This window comes from Lemur catta, chromosome 12 (assembly GCF_020740605.2).
Source record: "Lemur catta isolate mLemCat1 chromosome 12, mLemCat1.pri, whole genome shotgun sequence".
NCBI classification, from domain to species: domain Eukaryota; kingdom Metazoa; phylum Chordata; class Mammalia; order Primates; family Lemuridae; genus Lemur; species Lemur catta.
Window position 1 is genome coordinate 76,809,010 of NC_059139.1, and position 18,928 is coordinate 76,827,937.

General features: G+C 38.3%; 1 protein-coding gene across 5 annotated transcripts in view; it reads left to right on the top strand.

Annotated features, from left to right (window-relative positions):
* CAMK4 (calcium/calmodulin dependent protein kinase IV) overlaps positions 1–18,928 on the top strand; it is a 218,511-nt gene that overhangs the window by 126,530 nt on the left and 73,053 nt on the right. For 2 of the 5 annotated variants that reach the window (XM_045566341.1, XM_045566345.1), the window contains exons 3-4: positions 6,266–6,328; positions 8,244–8,326. In XM_045566341.1, coding sequence (XP_045422297.1) covers positions 6,266–6,328; positions 8,244–8,326 — 146 coding nt within the window. Of the gene's footprint in view, positions 1–6,265; positions 6,329–8,243; positions 8,327–15,720; positions 15,903–17,166; positions 17,428–18,928 lie in introns of those variants that run through there. The other 3 variants (XM_045566342.1, XM_045566343.1, XM_045566344.1) reach the window with 3 other exon arrangements.

Genomic DNA, 18,928 nt, shown 5'->3' on the forward strand with positions numbered 1-18,928 from the left:
TCTGTTTTCTAGGGAACCTGGGCTAAAATATATCCCCTAAGTTAGGATTTTAATAAAATATATTTTTATAATTATAGATTGATAGTAATGAAAAACTACCATTCTTCAAAGTATTTTGTAAATGCTAAAGGTATGTCTTAGGGTTTTCAATATTGTCGTCTTCTTGGTTTGTTAAAGCCATCTGTTGATGTTTCTCAAGTTGCTAATTATGGTACCACTTGGAAGCTAATTTCAAGTGGCAATAATGACTGTTCAGATAGCTGCCCATTGACTTCTGTGGCTTGCTTGACAGTTATTTTCTAGGAAAATATTACTCATTCTGAGTGGCAATGTGAGAGCTCAGACTCTCTACTGGGCTCTCCAGGAGTTTGAAGAGGAATTCAGAAGTGAGAGAAAAACACTACTTTCTGGAACGAGAGGAATACTGGGAAAGTTGAGATGAGATAGCTGTTAAGACACACACCTGTGTGACCTTGGAGACACTTTTGGAGAGAACTACCCTTGAGAGCAGGGCTGCTTAGGAAGCTCTCAGACTTCCTTTCAAAAACACAACAAATGGCCCTCAGCTTACCCCTCTGGGAAGTATTTCCTGGCCTCAGCATGGTCTTGTCCTTGGCTTCTCAGCCACTTGTCTGTCCACTTTCCTTTGTCCACTTCTCCCTTTCACCTTCATCCCTGCTGGTTTCCTTGGTCATCATCACTTTGATTCCAGTCCGGGTTTTATCACTCTGTTTGCCCTCTTTGGGTTGATGGAGCTTCTGCTCCACTTTTCCCTAAATTCCTTCCTCTAAGATTCTTGCTTCATCCTCCTCAGCATCCACCAAGCCATGACCTACATGTTATTCAACCTGGGCTCCAGCATCCAAGGGAGCAAGAATGAGACTGTACTCACATTTTTGTCATTTAAATTGTTATTACTAGCATTTTTTCTTTCTTTTTTCCCTTCTTTCTATTCTATTTTGAGATGTACAATGTTAAATTTTCTGGAGTAGTGGTTCTCAAAAGTTTTTGGTGTTAAGAGCCCTTTATACTGGCAAAATTATCGAGAACCCCAAATAACTATGCATATATACTGTACCAGAGATTAAAATTGAGACATTTAAAAATATTTAATTAATTTTTAAAATTACAATAATAAAACCATTTTAACATAAATAACATTTTAATGAAAATACCTACATTTTTCAAAATAAAAAATATTTAGTGAAAAGAGTGGCATTGGTTTGCAGATCTCTTTACTATCTGGCTTCATAGAATGCAGGTTGATTCTCATCTATTTCTGCATTCAATTTATTGTGATTTGTTGTTTTGTTTGAGGTACAGTCCTCCCTCCCTCAGTATCTGTGGGTGATTTGTTCCAGGACTCCTGTGGATACCCAAATCTGAGGACACTCAAGCCCCTTAGATTATAAAATGGTGTAGTATTTGCCTGTAACCTACACACATCCTCCTCTATACTTTAAATATAGTACCTAAAACAATGTGAATGTTATATAAAGTTGCTTACTGCATTTTTTATTTGTATCATTTTTGTTGTATTGTTATTTTTAAAAATATTTTCAATCCATGGTTGATTGAATCTGAGATGCAGAACCCATGGATAAGGAGGGCTGATGTATATGAAAAATCTGGCTTCACTCAGATGTGCAGATGGAAAAGGGAGAACTTCACATAAGCCCTGAGAGTGTCTAAGGGACCTGGAAGGGGTTGAGACCACATTTTGTGTTGAGACAATAATATAGAGTATACTGTAAAAATAATTACTGTTTTAAAAATTGTTTTTAAAGAAAAGTTAATTCTGAATTCAAAGCAAATGATTACACTAGAGGATTGCTAGCCCAGACTTTTTGCAATCTGGTCTGTTCTGGGTATTTTTAGAGTTTGGATAATTTAACTCTCAAAGAACTAAAACGAAAAGGCATCCCAATATGTAATATGTATTACATAACATGGTAAGAAATAAACTTCTACAAAATGTTTATTTATATTAGAAAATATTTGTTTAACATAAATACATCATGTGAAAAAATTAAAGGATCCCACTACCTGTTATCATTTTACATTCATCAGAAATATGTGAAGATGGAGGAAAGACCTATATTACATAAACCCTAAATGTGCAGTGAGAAAAATAAATCCTAATACTAAGAATCTTATTTTAGGGACACCCATGTCCACAAAAATGTTTTAAAGAATTGTGCAATAATGACAAGTATATTAAATACATTCATTTTGTATTAGCAAGGAAACCCTTGTTGATGTGAGGAGAAGATGGTGATAAAAATATTCTGTATCAGAATTTTCTTCAACAGCATCTGCAAAAACTGAAATAGAAAGTGAGGAAGAGCTCTTTAGACGAGATCTGTTCTTGTCATCTGACTGTTCTAGCAATGCCTCTCTTTTTCAAAGTTCTCACATTTGGTACAAGTGGGTATTGAATGTCTTGCTCAATAGCAAATTTTCATGACATTTATAATTTTTTCACTACGTTAAAGAACTTTTTGAGCTTTGTTCTATTACTCCACTACCTCCTGGACTATGCTGTCTATATCCCATGATTCCGTTGCCTGGTATCACTGACCGGCCACTAGCAATCCACATATCACACCATCTTTATGTACCTTGTGCAAAATCCAGCAAATCATTCTTCATTATCAGGCATTTTAAAAATTTGGAATAAGCCCACTGTTTGAATGTGAGCAGTATTTAGACTCAGAAAAATGATCTTCCACTATAACAATGAAACTTTTAAAACAAAACTTGTTCATAACTTGCATTTTTCCTTTACTGTCCTTCATTATATTCTGATAATATTATGTAGATGAGTCTGATCCCCCAAATTAGACTGTAATCTACTTCTGGGAAAGACCATATTTTTTTTATATGTCCCAATTGTTTAATATGGAGCTGAGCACATAAAGCCTATGTCAGACCCTTAGTATGTACTATACATTCATTATATATAAATGTCATTATTCCTTCAGGGATCCTTGAATCTCCAGTTCCATTGAACACATTTTCTTGCTTTTAAATACATTTTTATGTTTTCTCTGCCTCAAGTATTTTGACAATATGATGCAAGTTATATTCACTTCTATCCCACAAAACACATAGATTTCATGAACGTCTTTATCCTAATTTCTACTCCAAACTTTCATATTGGCTAAAGCTATCATTTTCTTAGACTTCTTTGCTTTTCTTCAACTTATATTACTATTAATAGTAAGAGCAAAACAATTACCAAGGTTACTGTAAAGAATTATAGAATAACATAGCAGAATGGAAGTACGTATGCGAGGCAGTCTGCTAGGCTTATTCGCCAGCTAAGCAATTACCCTACTTCAGCTTTTCAGTTTGGATTCAAAAGAGTTTCTAGGAAAAATTCTAAATTACTATTTGATAGGGCCCATTTGGGATACCAGTATGTGGTCAAAACCTTGAATATTAAATCTACTGGTAGCAAGGGTTATTACAAATGAATAATTGTTAATTATTTATTGATTAGTCTGGGACATGGAAGAATCAGAAAAAGTAATACTTCATGATCTTATGCAAATGTGAAAAGGGGGGAACAAATATTAAAAGCAAACAGTAAGGGAGTCTTCAGTGTCTACCCACATCCATTCTTCAGAACCAAGCCTCCCAGTTCCCTCAATGGTGGTCAAAGGAGAGGGCTCCTGACGCATGCTTGGCCTTGTCACAGTTATAGGTCTCCTACATACAAGAGTAGGCACAGAAAACAAGCAAGGCCAAGAAGGACGCTAATTGAGGTTAGATAGATGGAGAGAGAAAGAGTCTCTTCGCTTTGAAATGTGAGCCTGAGGAATATAAGCTTGGAGCTTCTATGGCTTTGTTTCCTGCCATTTGGAAAGGAGAGAGGGAGAGAAAAGAAGAAAGATGAGAAAGAGAGAGAGAAGAAAGAGGAGGAAAATAGGAAGAGGAGAGAGAGAGATTTATTGAGTATGAACCTCTGATTTTGGCTGTGTGTGTAGATAGATCCACTCCGACTTCCCAGTTACATGTGCCAATAAATTACCTTTTTGTCTTAAGTGAGTTTGAGTTGGGTGTTTGTCGCATGCAACTAAAAGAATTTTGGTCAATATGTAGTGTGAATCATTCAAAGTAGCTATAGTTTAGTGTTTGAGGAAGACTGGTAAAACAGCTTCCAAAGTTCTTGAGTCGTAAGCACTGGATGTATCAATATGTGTGTCTTCCTTTAGACCCCGAGCCTATCAACTGGATGTGCAGTCACTTGAGTTAGGTTGTTTCTTACCAACTTGCTTTTCTCTGCTCACAATGAATCTTCTCTCTTATGTAACTACTTAGTATTAGTTGTCAGGTATTGAAATGCACAGATCATATCTTCATCCCCTTCTTAGTCAGAATTTATAGCTGATGCTATATTTTTAATTGGGATGGTTATGAATATTTTAAGAAGTGTGCTGGGTTGCACTGACTGGCATCCGTTTTTGTTTGGTAGTATTGCAAGTTGATTTTAATAGTTTGATTTTCTTTGGCAAAAATCTGTTACAACATCCGGAGCCTCCTAATTGCCTACATCAATGACCAAAACTTTTATTATAGTTTAAGAGGTCTTATAATGACTATATGGCCATTTAATGCTTTATTAGGTACAATGATGAAATAGACTCTTGAGAAATCTCTTATTGGGATAGAAGCTCTTTACCATCTCCTTGTAAACATTTTCTCCTCATAAAAGCTAAAAGCATTTATAAATGGTGACTGCTCTCTTTAATTAAGGTACTCCAGGGTCTGGCAAAATTATATTTGCCAGAGAAAATAAATGTAAAATATATTTATATGTTACAAGCAAGGAAAAGAACATATAAAGTTTGTAAAATTCCTTTTTTGCTTTGAAGAATGTGTCCTTGAAAGTTAATGTTTTCATTAGAGAATAAAAATTAAGTAAATGGATGTTGTTCTTCATCATCTGAAAGTTGTGATTGGTTATTGCCATTGAAATGGGATTGGATTTCTCCTAAGGCCAACTCTTTCTTCCTTTGGATAAGTAACTGAAAGAGTAGAACCCATTCACCATTTGAAGCAGTCTCTTGCCCACAGAGTTTGGCTGTGAATTGCACATAAACTTCTTCATATTCATTTCTAAAATCATACAAACTCTGTTAGTCTAAGGGTTCTGGACAGCTTAGATGGCGGAAACCACAGTAAGAATGTAGGTTTCTATCTGTATATTGTTTTGATGGATTTTGTTGGTAGAAGAGGACACTAAAAATTTTCTGTCTAGTATATGACTCTTAGAGATCTGAAAGGCCAGCTCATTCATTGTGATTAAAAGAGTCAATCATTGGCCTAGAGAGAGGGAGCATCCCTAATTTTGAAATATACTAAACTAAATGGCCATTATCCCAAACAGACCAAGTGGTAAAGGTAAACTAGGGTTTTTTAATGGCAAGTGACAGAAAGTAACTCTAGATAACTTAAGCAGAAAAAGGAAATTTAGTGGCTCATATAATTAGAAAGTTCAAAGGGCAAAACAAGTTATGCATAACTGAATCCAGGCTATTGAATTATATTATATCCACAGTACTTTTTCTTCCTATCCCTGCAGTGTTTTTTTCCTGTGTTGGCTTCATTTTTACTAAAGTGGTCACCACATGGTATAAACAATGGTCACTGGTAGCAGCTGACTCTATCCTCTTTTGTTCTTACAATTTCAGAGAAAAAGAGAATAACTCTTTCTTGATTGTTTGAGCAAAATTTCTGGAGAGGACCCTAATGGGGATGACATGAATCTGGTAGACATCCCTGGTGTTATCACTATGGCCAGGGAACAGGGTACTCCGATTGATTAGGCTGGGTTGTGCATCATCTCTGTGTGAGGAAGGCAGGTGAAGTGATTGACAGCTCCACTGGGGTGGAGACAGAGATTCCATATAAGAAAGGAAGAGAACGAAGAGGGATAGGTTGAGATGAACTTGTGCCTTCGTGGTGATGGTGATGATGATGACTTTTGATGAGAAAGGAGGGAAGACACCATGCAAGGAGCCTGACAAGTTGTGATTCATGCTAGTTGCTGGCTCTACCTCATGCCTGAAGCAAAGAGGAAGGGCATATAGCTGAAAAGGAACGGAGGAAGGAGACACAAGAAAAAAGCGTAGGATTTAGCCTCTGCCAATTATGTGATTCACCCAGGTAGTCATTGCTGTTCTGATTCTCTGCTACAGTGAAGATATTTCTAAGGGAGGAGTTCCTTTCAGTTTATCTCTTTTATTTTGCTTTTTAGGTGGACAAAAAAATCGTAAGAACTGAAATAGGAGTTCTTCTTCGCCTCTCACATCCAAACATTGTAAGTGGTTTTTAACCTACTATTTCAAATAATTTCCAAAGCTGTATGAGATCTTTGTCCTTCACTGTCTATGCTGACAATGAGAAGGGGATTCTGCCACCACTAGTGGCCACCATGGCCTCATCTCATCACATTTTCAATTCCTTGGCTGAATAAATCTTACACATAATAGCCCTGAAGAAGTTCCAAAATGGACAGCTCTGCCATATATACCATCTTCATTTTTATGCTTAAAAGGATAAAAATGGAAGAGCTTTGTTTCACTCTAATAAAACACTGGCTTTTCCCTTCTTTTGTGTGCCTAGCTTATTATTATGCCATTGGTGAAAAAGCCTGTGAAGAAAATGTATTGCTTTCCAGAGTCATTTCAGTCTCCCTTGAGAGAAGATCTGCTTCGAGAACAATGTGAAGATGCAAATAAACGATGTACTTGAATGGGGAAAATAAAATGTCCTCAGAAGCTCCGCTTCAGGCTATGTCCAGACAAAGCCTCTGAGGAAAAGGTCTAGTGAAATGCTTTCTCGAACCAATGAAGTGAAAAAGAACAAAATCATTTTCAGGCTGCGAGTTGTTTTTTTATGAATTAAGCCATCTACTTAAAGAAAATATTTTGCTCATTTCTCTGAGGAAGCTGTGATGTCTAGGAGGATGCTTAGGCTCAAGGCAAAGGGCTTAAAACTGAATATATGAGTTAGGGATGCATTCAGCTATAAATAGCAGAGAACTTGAATATGGTAGTCTAAACAAATATTTTTCTTATGTTACAAGCAACAGAAGGCAGGCAGCTTCTAGCACCAGCTCAGCTCCTCAGTGACGCCACCCAGGACCCAGACACCGTCCTTGGTTCTGCCGTCCTCAGTGCGTTGACTTTCACCCTCACGTTTTTCCCTCCTGGGCCTAAAATGGCTGCTCCACAAGAGTCACAAGATAGACTTCAGGTCTATCTTCAAGACAGGAAGTAGATGCAAAAGTCTCACCAGCAGAGTCTGATGAGAAGAGAAAAAGCTTTCTCAGAAATTGCTACGGCAGAATTCTCTTCAAATTTTTTTGGCCAAGGCTGGTCACAAGATCACCCTTAACTGCATGGAGGCTGGGAAATTAGTGGCTTAGGTCATTCATGATTTATGCCCTGGGGCGAGGCACCTTGCTTCCCTGAACAAAATTTGTGTTCTGTTTTTAATAAAGTAGGAGGAAAGGGCTTTGGGTAATCAATTAATAAAAGTCACTACTTTTACATTACCCATCTCTTTTCTTTCCAAAGAGAAGTCAACATGGAATCTTCCTCAAACATAGTTCAGTCCAGGCGACTAGATTCCCAGATGTATGAAGAAAAATACCCCAATTGGTTGGATTCTCTGAATGTGAAGAAAACCCTGTTATGGTCAATCAAATCACTGCCACCACTATATTTCCGAGGACACTTTATACACCAACAACTTTTTAGTTCTTGAGGGGTATCTTTTACATACAGACTTTAACCTGGTCCTGCCCTCCTCAGACCCCTGATTCCAAGTTCTTCATTTCCAGGAGAAAGAGACATTTTCCATTTCTCTCAATCACGATGGCTTCAAATGGTTTAGGAAGTTTTGTTGTTTTTGTTTTTGATTGGGGAGCAATTCAGAAATTGGGATAATTTAGAAAAGTGAGGAAGTGTTTCTAAGGCAGGGATTTTTTAATTGTCAAAAGAAAAAAAAGTCAAAATTCTATAGGACCTTTGAAAAAAATGAGGTAACTGACAAAATCAACAACCCAGAAAGTGTACCAAATAGCTTCTTAATACTGTTAATAGAATGAGGAACCTTTATTAACAACATATTACTATTGCAGAGTGTTGTTTTAGCCATAGCTTTAGCTATTTCCAAGAAAGATGGAAATAAGAAATTTGTGATTTTTTTTTTTTTATATTTTTCCCCAGATAAAACTTAAAGAGATATTTGAAACCCCTACAGAAATCAGTCTGGTCCTAGAACTCGTCACAGGAGGAGAACTGTTTGATAGGTGAGTTGGTCCTGAAAAATCTAACCACAGAAAGATTTGCTTTTGCCCACCAAAAAATAACCTAAAGGAAATTTCTGCTGAAATTTTTATAATGACAGTTTATACTAGTTGATAAATTCTACTAAAATAAATCTAAAGAAGAATGTCGAAGGAAGGTGGGTAGTATTCAATATGATATAGGTAGATGCAAACTTGGAATGTTTAGTGAGTAAAAAGAAAAACACTACAATATTTACCTTTGCAAACATTAACCTCCTCAATAAAAAATAGAATTTCTAAGATCATATTTATAAAAATTATAGAAAGTTAAACATGTACTATAACAATGTTTTCTATTATGATCCAAAAGCTCATAAAAATCAGTGCTCTTTAAATGATTATTTTTAAACTTTCTTTAGTAATATATATAAAGAGTTCCACATTACAGAGTAAAACATCTTCTGTTTTAGCCAATTATTGCCAATTTTGGTTTTCTGTTCATATGTTCATCACTAGAGGCAGAGGTTTGGGAATGGAAAATCTGGCAGAGTGTAATATAGGCAAACTATTTGTACAAGACACACAAGCTTTGGGTTCGCATAGTTATTCCAACTTCTCCACCTTCTCAGGAGAATTCTATGTTTGCCTTGATGGGCTTTTGGAAACCTTTTGTTGCAGTCGTCAGGTAATCAAGAAAGAATGGAATTGGAAGAAGACAAAGAGACTAAATAGGTGTATATTAGAAATAATAAGATGCTGTGCACTGATAGAAAGGTCTTGGTTAAAGGATGGGATAAAAGTGGGCTGCAGTTTACGGGGAAGACAAAAGAAAGAGAGAACCACTGATAATAGCCCGAAAGCCTGGATCACTGTAAAGGCTCCTTATGTATTTACTGACTGATTGATGAATGAGCAACTGCTGCAATGAATGGACTCTGAGGAGAAAGATTTCTAAAGGGAATGAATTAGTTTTGATTTTGTTGGAAGATGAACACTCCTCCCTTCTGCTATTGTTTGAAAGTTTGTGTTCCCCCTACCCCCAAATTCATATTGAAATTCTACCCGCATGGTGACGGTGTTAGGAGATGAGATGGTTGGGTCATAGGGTGGAGCCCTCATGAATGGGATTAGTGCGCTTGTAAAAGAGGCCCCAGAGAGCTTCCTTCTGCTTTCTACCATGTAAAGACACGGGAGAAGGTGCTCTCTATGAGAAAGTGGGCCCTTGCCAGACACCAAATCCCCTGGTGCCTTGATCTTGGACTTACCAGACTCCAGATCTAAGACAAATAAACGTATGCTGTTTGTAAGCTGTTCAGTTTATGGCATTTTATTATAACAGCCTGCATGGGCTAAAATACCTTCCTTCCTACCCCCACTCCACCTAGTTGAATTTTCTGCATTTTCAAGAGCTTTAAAAAGTATTCATATTGTTTTTCAAAAGTACTGTCTGTTTTTAAAGTTACCTGAAGATTTGGATCTTCAGGTGAGAAGCAGCAAAATGGCCCAGCTTGATTAGAACTACATATGTACCTTTAACAGTTGTATAATTTTGCTCATGTGCATGTTGAAATTTCCTCAGAACAGGTTAAACAAAATATTAGACTTCTAAAATTGTAACATTTTGACTATTTTCATATTTTAAGAATAATGAGAACCTAAAGACATAGTTCTGGTGGCAGTTGTTTGCTAGATAGTTGGACTCACAGTTCTGAATCCTAACTCTACCACCCAAGGATGAATAACTAACCTATTAATAGAATAATTTACTTAAATTCTCTGAATCTCAGAATGAATTTGAAACTATTGTATGCTGCTAAGAAAGCTTAGACAACTATGGTCCACTATAAGGGTAGTCTTGTTCTAAAACCATCATGTTCCTATGTGCTTAGACAAGACTCCTCTGGACCAGCTTATTTGGGTATTGCCAAAATTTGCCTATAATGGCTCTTTTTGTAACACCTCTTCAGCTGACTCTTTTTCATGGACATAATCCTTGTTTTGGTACTTTAATAGAGTCAGTTTATAGTCAAGATCCTGCTGGCTTTGGGGCCATGAAGTCTCTCTAAGGAGACCTTGCATATTTCTCTGCTGATATAGTCTATCAGAGAGAAATCTCTTCTTTTTTAATTGTAAATAATTGCAGGTCAGGAATGTCACATTGAAGTGATCATCTACCAATAGCGCTTACTATTTACTTACCTACCTCTATTTGTTTGAATTAATTTGGAATCAAAGGTCTCTCCTTCCATTCTTCCCAACCTTTCTTCCATGAAAGAATTTGAGATGAAATTTCATTCAGCTCTAGATAAAAATGTAAAACTCAATGCTATTGATAAATTTCATTAGCAGAGGTAAATGGATAAAATATTCAGATGTAACAGAATACATCTAAGGAATGGCAGACAGCTAGTAAGCACTGAACCTCTCTATAAACTCTAGTGGTTTTCTAGACAGACTTTTTTTTTCTCTGAGTGTTGTCATCCATATCATTGACGTAGCTGAAAAGAATTTGGTCTCTCCATTAAGTTACTTAATTCTACAGTTATCTTTAAATTGTAACAAACTGAAAATATATCCTGCATTATTTATTACCCATTGTTTTCTTTGTTGAGAATTAAAAAATCATAATGTGGTCTCTTTTTTTCATACTTAGGTCAAAACCAAATTTATTTAATTGTGATGATAAGAATTTATTTCTGGTCTAATGGTGACTCTAATAGTACATAATGAATGAACTAATAGAATAGTCGTCAAATAAATAACTATATGAGCCCATTATAGTCAAAATGGTTCTATTTAATTAGCAAAAAATCCATTCTATGAGGCTTACAATAAATAAACGTAGTCAAAATCCAATTAAAATCTGCTGTTTCATGTAGAATTTAAATAGTAAAGTATATAGGACAACCAACTAGAAATTCTGAAATAAAATCCATGATTTTTTGTGTCCAAGAGAAGTCCAAAACAAAAATAAATCTATGCAATTATGACATCATGGAAGGAAGAAAACTCCAGAAGTTTTCTGTTTAATCCTTCCCAATCTGGTCATAACTCTTTAAAACTCAACATCATTTAATTGAGCTATTAAAGTGGACAAAGTGTGAAGTGGTTTGCTTTAACAGTAAATTTTCAATTTTTATTTTTCAGAAAATATATTTTAAGACAACTAATTTAGCCATATCTGTAAAGTCTTCTGATTAAAGCAAAAGAATTTTTTCCCTGATACTTACCTGGTCACCTCAGTATCTGAATATCTTGTAAATTTTTAAATTTTTTTCTGCATTCTTTTTGTGCTTTTACTTGCCTGATTTTGCCTGTTACAATGCCAAACATCATATAGAAAAGATTTTAGAATTTGAGGCTTTGAATGCTGTTATTTTCCGAAAGAGCAGATTTTCTTTTGCTCTGACAGTCATTTAAGGTGAGAGAGAGATCACTGTAATACAATCACATACTGAGCTAGTTCAAACCTGGGCTTCCTGGTGGCTGGTCTACTTCTTGTCAAGTCTTTTTGGTTTTTTTCAAAGTATTTATGTTATAGGTATACAAATGTTTTTGGTTACACGGATTGCTTTTGTAATGCTCGAGTCAGGGTTAAAATGTGCCCATTACCCAGATAGTGTTCATTGTGCCCATTAGGTAGGTTTTTGCCCTCTTTCCCTGCCACCCACTCCCCTTGATTTCCTTAGAGATTTACTTCTCTCTATGCACATGTGTGCTCCTCAGTTAGTTTGCTCACAGAGTTTTACTCTTTAAAGGTCCCAACTTTAAGCCAGGGGATTTTACCAGGGCTCTTCTTCCTTGACAGACCTTGAATGCCAGCTTCTGTCCCCTCAACTATGTTATGGCCAGAAACTTTGTTCAGCTTCTCAGCTGTTGTGTTACAATCAGTAAATGCCTTCAGAGAGAAGGCAGAGGCATCAGATGGCAAGTTTTGCTCTGCTGGGTTTTTCTTCTCTCATGAGTCTTTGTTCCTAAAGCCTTTTTTTTTTTCCTGTGGTAACTCTCTGATGTCTTCAAAAAAATTTTTTTAAATATTTTATTTAGTTTGTTTTCCTTGTTCTTGCCTGGAGGCTTGTCTAACCCACCATTGCTGAGAACAAAAATTCACATATGGCCGGACGAGGTGGCTCATGCCTGTCATCCTAGCACTCTGGGAGGCTGAGGCAGGAGGATCGCTTGAGCTCAGGAGTTCAAGACCAGCCTGAGCAAGAGTCAGACCCCGTCTCTACTAAAAATAGAAAAAAATTGGCCAGGCATGGTGGTGCGTGCCTGCAGTCCCAGCTACTCAGGAGGTTGAGGCAGGAGGATCGCTTCAGCCCAGGAGTTTGAGGTTGCTGTGAGCTAGGCTGTTGCTACAGCACTCTAGCCAGGGTGACAGAGTAAGAAATTCTTTTTGTAAAATTTTCAAAAATTTTTTTAATTTTGTTTTTTTAATTTCAAAGTATTATGGGGGTACAAATGTTTTTGGTTATGTGGATCACTTTCATAGTGCTTGCATCAGGGTTAAAAATGTGCCCATCACCCAGATGGTGTTCATTGTACCTGTTAGGCTAGGTAAAATTCTTTCACAGACCCTAGTATATTTCCCTCTTTTAAATTGCCAACGCTTTAGAACAAGCAGAATGAAAAGCAGTATCCACACCACACAGATGTGAAAACTGAGAATTAGTAAAGGTAAATGATCTTCTCCGTTTAGGCAGCTAGACTGTCTTCTGGTCCAACAACCCTTTTCGCCTTGCGTGGTCTCACTTTCTTCCTTATATAATCCAGTTGGTCTTTTTCACATCATTTCCAAGAAAATAAACTACTTTTTATTTATGGAGACCCCATGACATATTTATTGGTCTTTCGCAAAGCTATATATCTGTTTATTATTCGTGGTGCAGCAAACATCATGGGCATCGAGTCTGTGTCACTTCCTCTGCCCTTCCAGCTCCATGGGGGCAGTACACGGGGCCCAGATGGATGCCTGCACATAGAGTGGGGTATGTTATGAGAGAGGACATAATTTAAATGTCATCAGCTGGTGAATGAACAAACAAAAGGTACAATGAAATACCATTCAGCAATGAAAAGGAATGTTCCTTTGATACACACTCCAACATGGGTGAACGTCAAAACATTATGCTAAGTGAAAAAAGCCAGACATGGAAGACTACACATTCAGTGACTCCAAGTATGCAGAATTCCCATCAGGGGAAAAGTCTATAGAGATGGAAGCAAAGCGATGGTTTGCTAGGGCTGGGAGTAGGAATGTATCAGGGTGTAAGAGATTTAGGTAGTTCAGACTTGATAGGCTCTATTTTTCCAGTGTTGTTGGAGAAGGGAAATTTATCTCCTAATAATAGCTGGGAGAGAATGGAATAGGACACTTGAGGAAAGAAGTGGTGAAGTTCGTAAGCAAAACCGTGAGAACAAACAAGGGCAAGAATAAGGACGTTGAGGAGCACTGAGAATCTGCTGATGCTGAAGGGTATGTGTATTTAGACTCTGGTCTGCGGCACTTTATATTATTGGCTACACGCACCCCCACCCCATGTCATTCATGCTGTTTTTGAGAACATCTCCTTTTCCCTTGGTTTTTATCCAGCTCTTTGGTTTTCTCCTTATCTATCTCTCCTCCTCTCCACCTCTTAAGTGTCCCTTAAGCTTCTTCCTACATTCTCTATACATGAATTCAACTCTCACCTGTGGCTTGAGCCACACTGGTAACTTCAGTCCAGCAGAGATGAAAACTGTATTTTCAACACTCTACTAGGCTTTCCACCAAGTCCCATCAGCACCTCTAAATGAGCATGACCTCAAATGAACCCAGCATCCTGTTCTCTATCTTGCTTCCTCTCCCTGCCTCTGTGAGCTGACTCACCAAGTTAATCAACATTAATTTCTCCATCTTCCATTCACTTTTCCCTGTCCCCTCCCCATAATTCTTCCTCTGAGCAGCTTTCAAATGTGTTCCCTTTCCCCTTCCCCATTGCTTCTGCCCTTTTGGGCAACTGCATTCTTCCCCGTTGTAATAGACTCCTAGCAAGTATTATCAATAGTTTCACTTGCTTCCATCCACCTGTGTTTAAAGCACAGATCTGATCAGGTCAGCCCAACCGGCTACTCACTACTTTCAGTTCAAGTCAATAGTTTTAAACATGACAAACAAAACCACTGACAGTCTGATCTCACTCTATGCTGCTAGATTCACCACCTACTTTATTTCCTTCTCAGCCACTGTGTTAATCACAGTACATTGTCTATACCCTCAGGGAGCTCATAGTCTACAAGAGGGAAAGTGAAAATATTATACGGACTCTGATTTTTCCCAATACTACCATTACCTCTCAAATAAAGTACATCGGGGCTTATAATGACAACCACAATATCACAAGATACAAATAAAATAAAACAAAATAAATGAGGGCTAGGAACTAAAAAGAAAATAAAGATAAGAATCAGTACACAAAAGATGTATTATGAGACATTTTGCATTTTCCAGAGATTGGCCCCAAATTTGGCTCTACGTCCTCATGTGGGGATGATAGATGCTATAACTGGGGTATAAACACAGTGCACGGGGCACAAAACAAGGAGTCTTCGAAGTCAGAAATAGCTTCAGGGATGAGTAGAGTCTTTTGAGCTACATCATGTGTGAGAAATTAGAATAGGCAGGTGGAGGCTGGAGGGAATGGCCTTCCAGGAAAAAGTTATGTCCGGAAACTTGGCAGCACACTCTTGGGGTAAAATGTGAGTGTCTTAGTCTCCATTTTAAAAATCTGGTCTCAACTGAAAGCAAGCACTTGCTAGATATTTGTCAAGTGAATGATTAAATAAACAGTGTGCTCCTGGGCCATTTATATAATATCTTTGGGTCAGGCTTTTTATTTATAGTATGAGGGAATTAGGCTGGGAATCCCTTAGACTCATTCCCAGGTTTGCAATTCGATGTGGCCTCTTTCTTGTACACTGTCAGCGCCCTGGCCAGCACCCACATTAATCTGTAATCCCCTGCTCTTTCCCTAGTGTTCAAACATAAAAGATGCTAGTAATACCTTTGAAACTATTTCTTTAAGTATATACATTTAGCACTCTTTGGGTGAGTTCTTACAAAAGCAGTAAAATGTCAAAGATACCATCAATAATAAAGAGAGAACATGAATGAAGCTTATTAAGGAGTGGTGGATTTACACAGGGTACAGCAGAAGTCATTTCTGTATGACTTTGTATGTAACAGCATAATGGTGTCCTGGTAGCCCTTAAGACTTGGTTCCTGAACCTCCATATTATTTAGGGCTTTGACCCCCTGTTGTTTGATCCTTCAGTTCACAGTCTTATCAGACCAATGTCTTTCTTGCATAAACCTACAGTCATCTAATGATGCAGCCATTTGAGAAAAAGCTGTGATCAGTGACAGAGCAGTAGGGCTCCTAATCTACGTGCCAGGAAGTCTGAGGCCTCAGGATATGATCAGATTAGAGCTCTTCAGCTGCTGTGCCTGTGTTAACTGCCTGGATGGAGATGCGCTCAATTCAATTTGCGGCAATTAGTGTGACAGAAGCAAATGCACAAGAGTCATCTATTAAAGCAGATCCATGGAGAGACGTAGGTATTGCCTGTATTTTTTCATCCTGCAATTTTTAGATGAGAAGGAAAACAGACCAACTGGGGAGGAGAGGAGTGCGTGGACCAACACAGCAAGCAGTGGAAGTAAAAAGCACAGTCTCGTAGTAAGAGGCCAGAGCATTGCAGCCCAGGAGCTCAGGAAAACATAACTGCCTTGTGCTTTCTTCCCAAACCTCCAGGTGTCTGCTGGGCCCCTTAGTGGCTGAGGGTCCTGCACAGTATGGAGTGGAGCCCCAGGGCAGCCTTCTGGGTCAGTGTTGTGATGAAAATCCTGGGAGACATTTTGTTTGTAACACTGAGCCTTCTAGCTGAGCCCCCAAATTATGTTGCATAGAGACAAACTACATGGCCCTGGGCTTTGAAAATAATCTTAAAATGCTGGTAGCATCTTAAGTGCTTTCTTATCATTTTACGAAGCCTGAAAAGGAAATTAGTTTACCAAATCTAAAGAGAAGTATAGCAATAACTGTGTTTAAATATAAAAAAATACCAACCAAAATTATCCCTCTACTTTTATGGCTTTAAAAACCCTACAATGATTGAATACTTCATTGCTTCTAAAAATCAAAGTCACTGGTATATTTAGTGGAATGCTATAAACTCTTGACTGTCTATCCGTGGTTCAATTTTATTGGCAGATTTTTTGAAATGCCAGCTGAATCGTATGAAGGAATTGTTATGTGTCACTTCATGAAATAAATACTCCTTTTTGCTGAATTTAAATGATGTTGATTTTGTTTAAAATAAGTTTTTAAAAAGATTCATGTTATTACAGTGATATTTAAAACCACGTAACTCTGGGTTTATTCCTAAGGCCATCAGTAATTTTTCCACTTACTGCATTCTCCTCTGGGAAGCATGGTACAGCTGCTCTCCCTCGGGGGCCACAGCCAGTGTATTGGGTCTGGCCATCACATCTGAGTCCAGTGCTTTTGTTCCCCATGATAATGACCATAGGCAAAAGTATGTCCACAGTGTGAGATTTTTCAGACATCCATTCACTTGTCAATTAGTACTGATTCCACAAATGTTTATTGAGTGCCTACTAGGAGCAAGGCTTGCAGCTAGGCTCTGTGGGTGCCCCAAGCAACAATCTAGTGAGAAGGCTGAGAATTTCACCACAGTGCCCTACAGAAGGCACTGCCCAAACTCATCTACTGTAGTCATGTGACCAAAGTGGAGAGAAAAAAATTGCAAGATTTCATTTTCCTTTGCTTGGTCATTAACATCTTCATTTATTATTACAGTTCTCAGTTACAAAGCTGCAGTTATGACTTGAGAAGTTCACCGTGTTGATCTTTCTAGTCAGCCATGGATGGCCTGGGTCGTAGCTCAACTTATAAAATATTTAAAATCAAATGTCTGAGTTCCAGAAACCTAACGCTGTGACAATCTGATTAACAAGTCATCTGGGAACAGAACTCCTTCTGGCAGGAGCATCTGGAAGAGTAGTGGTTGAGGGTGATGGTGGGCCAAGGGCTGGTGTGCAGAGTTCACCCTCAGATAAGGTGAGGAGATGCTGCATTTTGTGCCTCTGTCCCACATGTCTACCCTGGAGGCGCCGTTCCTCACTACAGAATTAATAAAACCCTTGGCTGTGCAAACCTTAATATAATATGCATTACATCTGTGATAATGGTTTTTGTTTATAACTTCCTTTCCTCCACCATCTGTGGTCTCATCTGGGGCAGAGCCCAAATCTTATTCTATTTATATCCAGTACTTGGCTCACATTAGACAGAAACATGGATGAATATCACCACCCCATCCTCATCCTCCTGCCTGATCCCATGCTCTTCTCCCACACCTATCCCCACCCCCGACTCCCACCCTGCCTGCATCTGGAAAACTTCTATACACCTTTCATGTCTGAGCTGAGAGATAGCTGTTTCTGGAATCCTTTTCTCACCCTACATAGCCTCCAGTATAGATTACCTGTCTTTTCTCAGCGCTCTCAGGCCATTCTCTAATACTTCTACCACAGCGTTTAACACACTGGGTTGAAGGTTGTCTATCTACGTATACCAAGAGAAATGCCGTGAGTGCAGAGGCCATGTCTGGTTCACTGCTGAGTGGCCAGGACAGAATAGTCACTCCGTAATATTTATTGAAAAAATGGATACATCTGTTGGAATGCATCCTCTGATTAATTAGGTGAATTATTTTACTATTTTAATGTATGTTGGGGAAATTTAGTGAAATTTCTATTAACGGTTCTTCATAAAGCTACTACTCTTCCCTCCATCCTACCTGAAAACAGGTCCCAAGAATATTCACTCCTTCATCCAGCCAGGTCTTAGACATTCGTACAAGGATGTGTTCTTAGTCCATTCCAGCTGCTCCGTCTGGAAAGCCCGAGAGCAAGGTGCCAGTAGATTGTCTGGTGAGGGAGTGCTCTTTGGTTCATAGAGAATGCTTTCTCTGTGTCCTGACATGGTGGAAGGGGCAAAGAAACTCTCTAGAGTCTCCTTTATAAGGGCACTAATCTCATCCGTGAGGACTCTGCCTTCACGATTGAATCACATCCTAAAGGCCCCACCTCCTAAGACCATCACATTGGTGATTAGGTTTCAATATGTAAACAATTAGCCCACATCAGGGACTTAACCTTAAATTATACCCAAATGAAAATACTCAAACACCAGATTTAGGCTAAAGCTTGAGACTTCATAATAAACCAAAATATACAGAGGAGGTTCTAGAGGGCACTAAGCACTGTCTCTCCAGGGGATAATGATGCCCATAAGAACTGTGTCTGTTAATAGACAGCTAGGGCAGATGGCTCATGGCTGTGCAGGTTGCCTCTGTTCTACCCCAGGAGTGCCATTTGCAGGACATGAGTAATGCCCTCTGGAGGGGTATTACACAAAGAGGTTGTGGTAAAGATCCAGACTGGGTGAGTGACTATGGGAAAAATCCACACTTTTTTTCACGCTGAGAGGGAATTGATTTTATCCTCTTGGGAGAATGAAAGGTTACAAAGAGAGTTAACTATCAGCCATTCTTTTC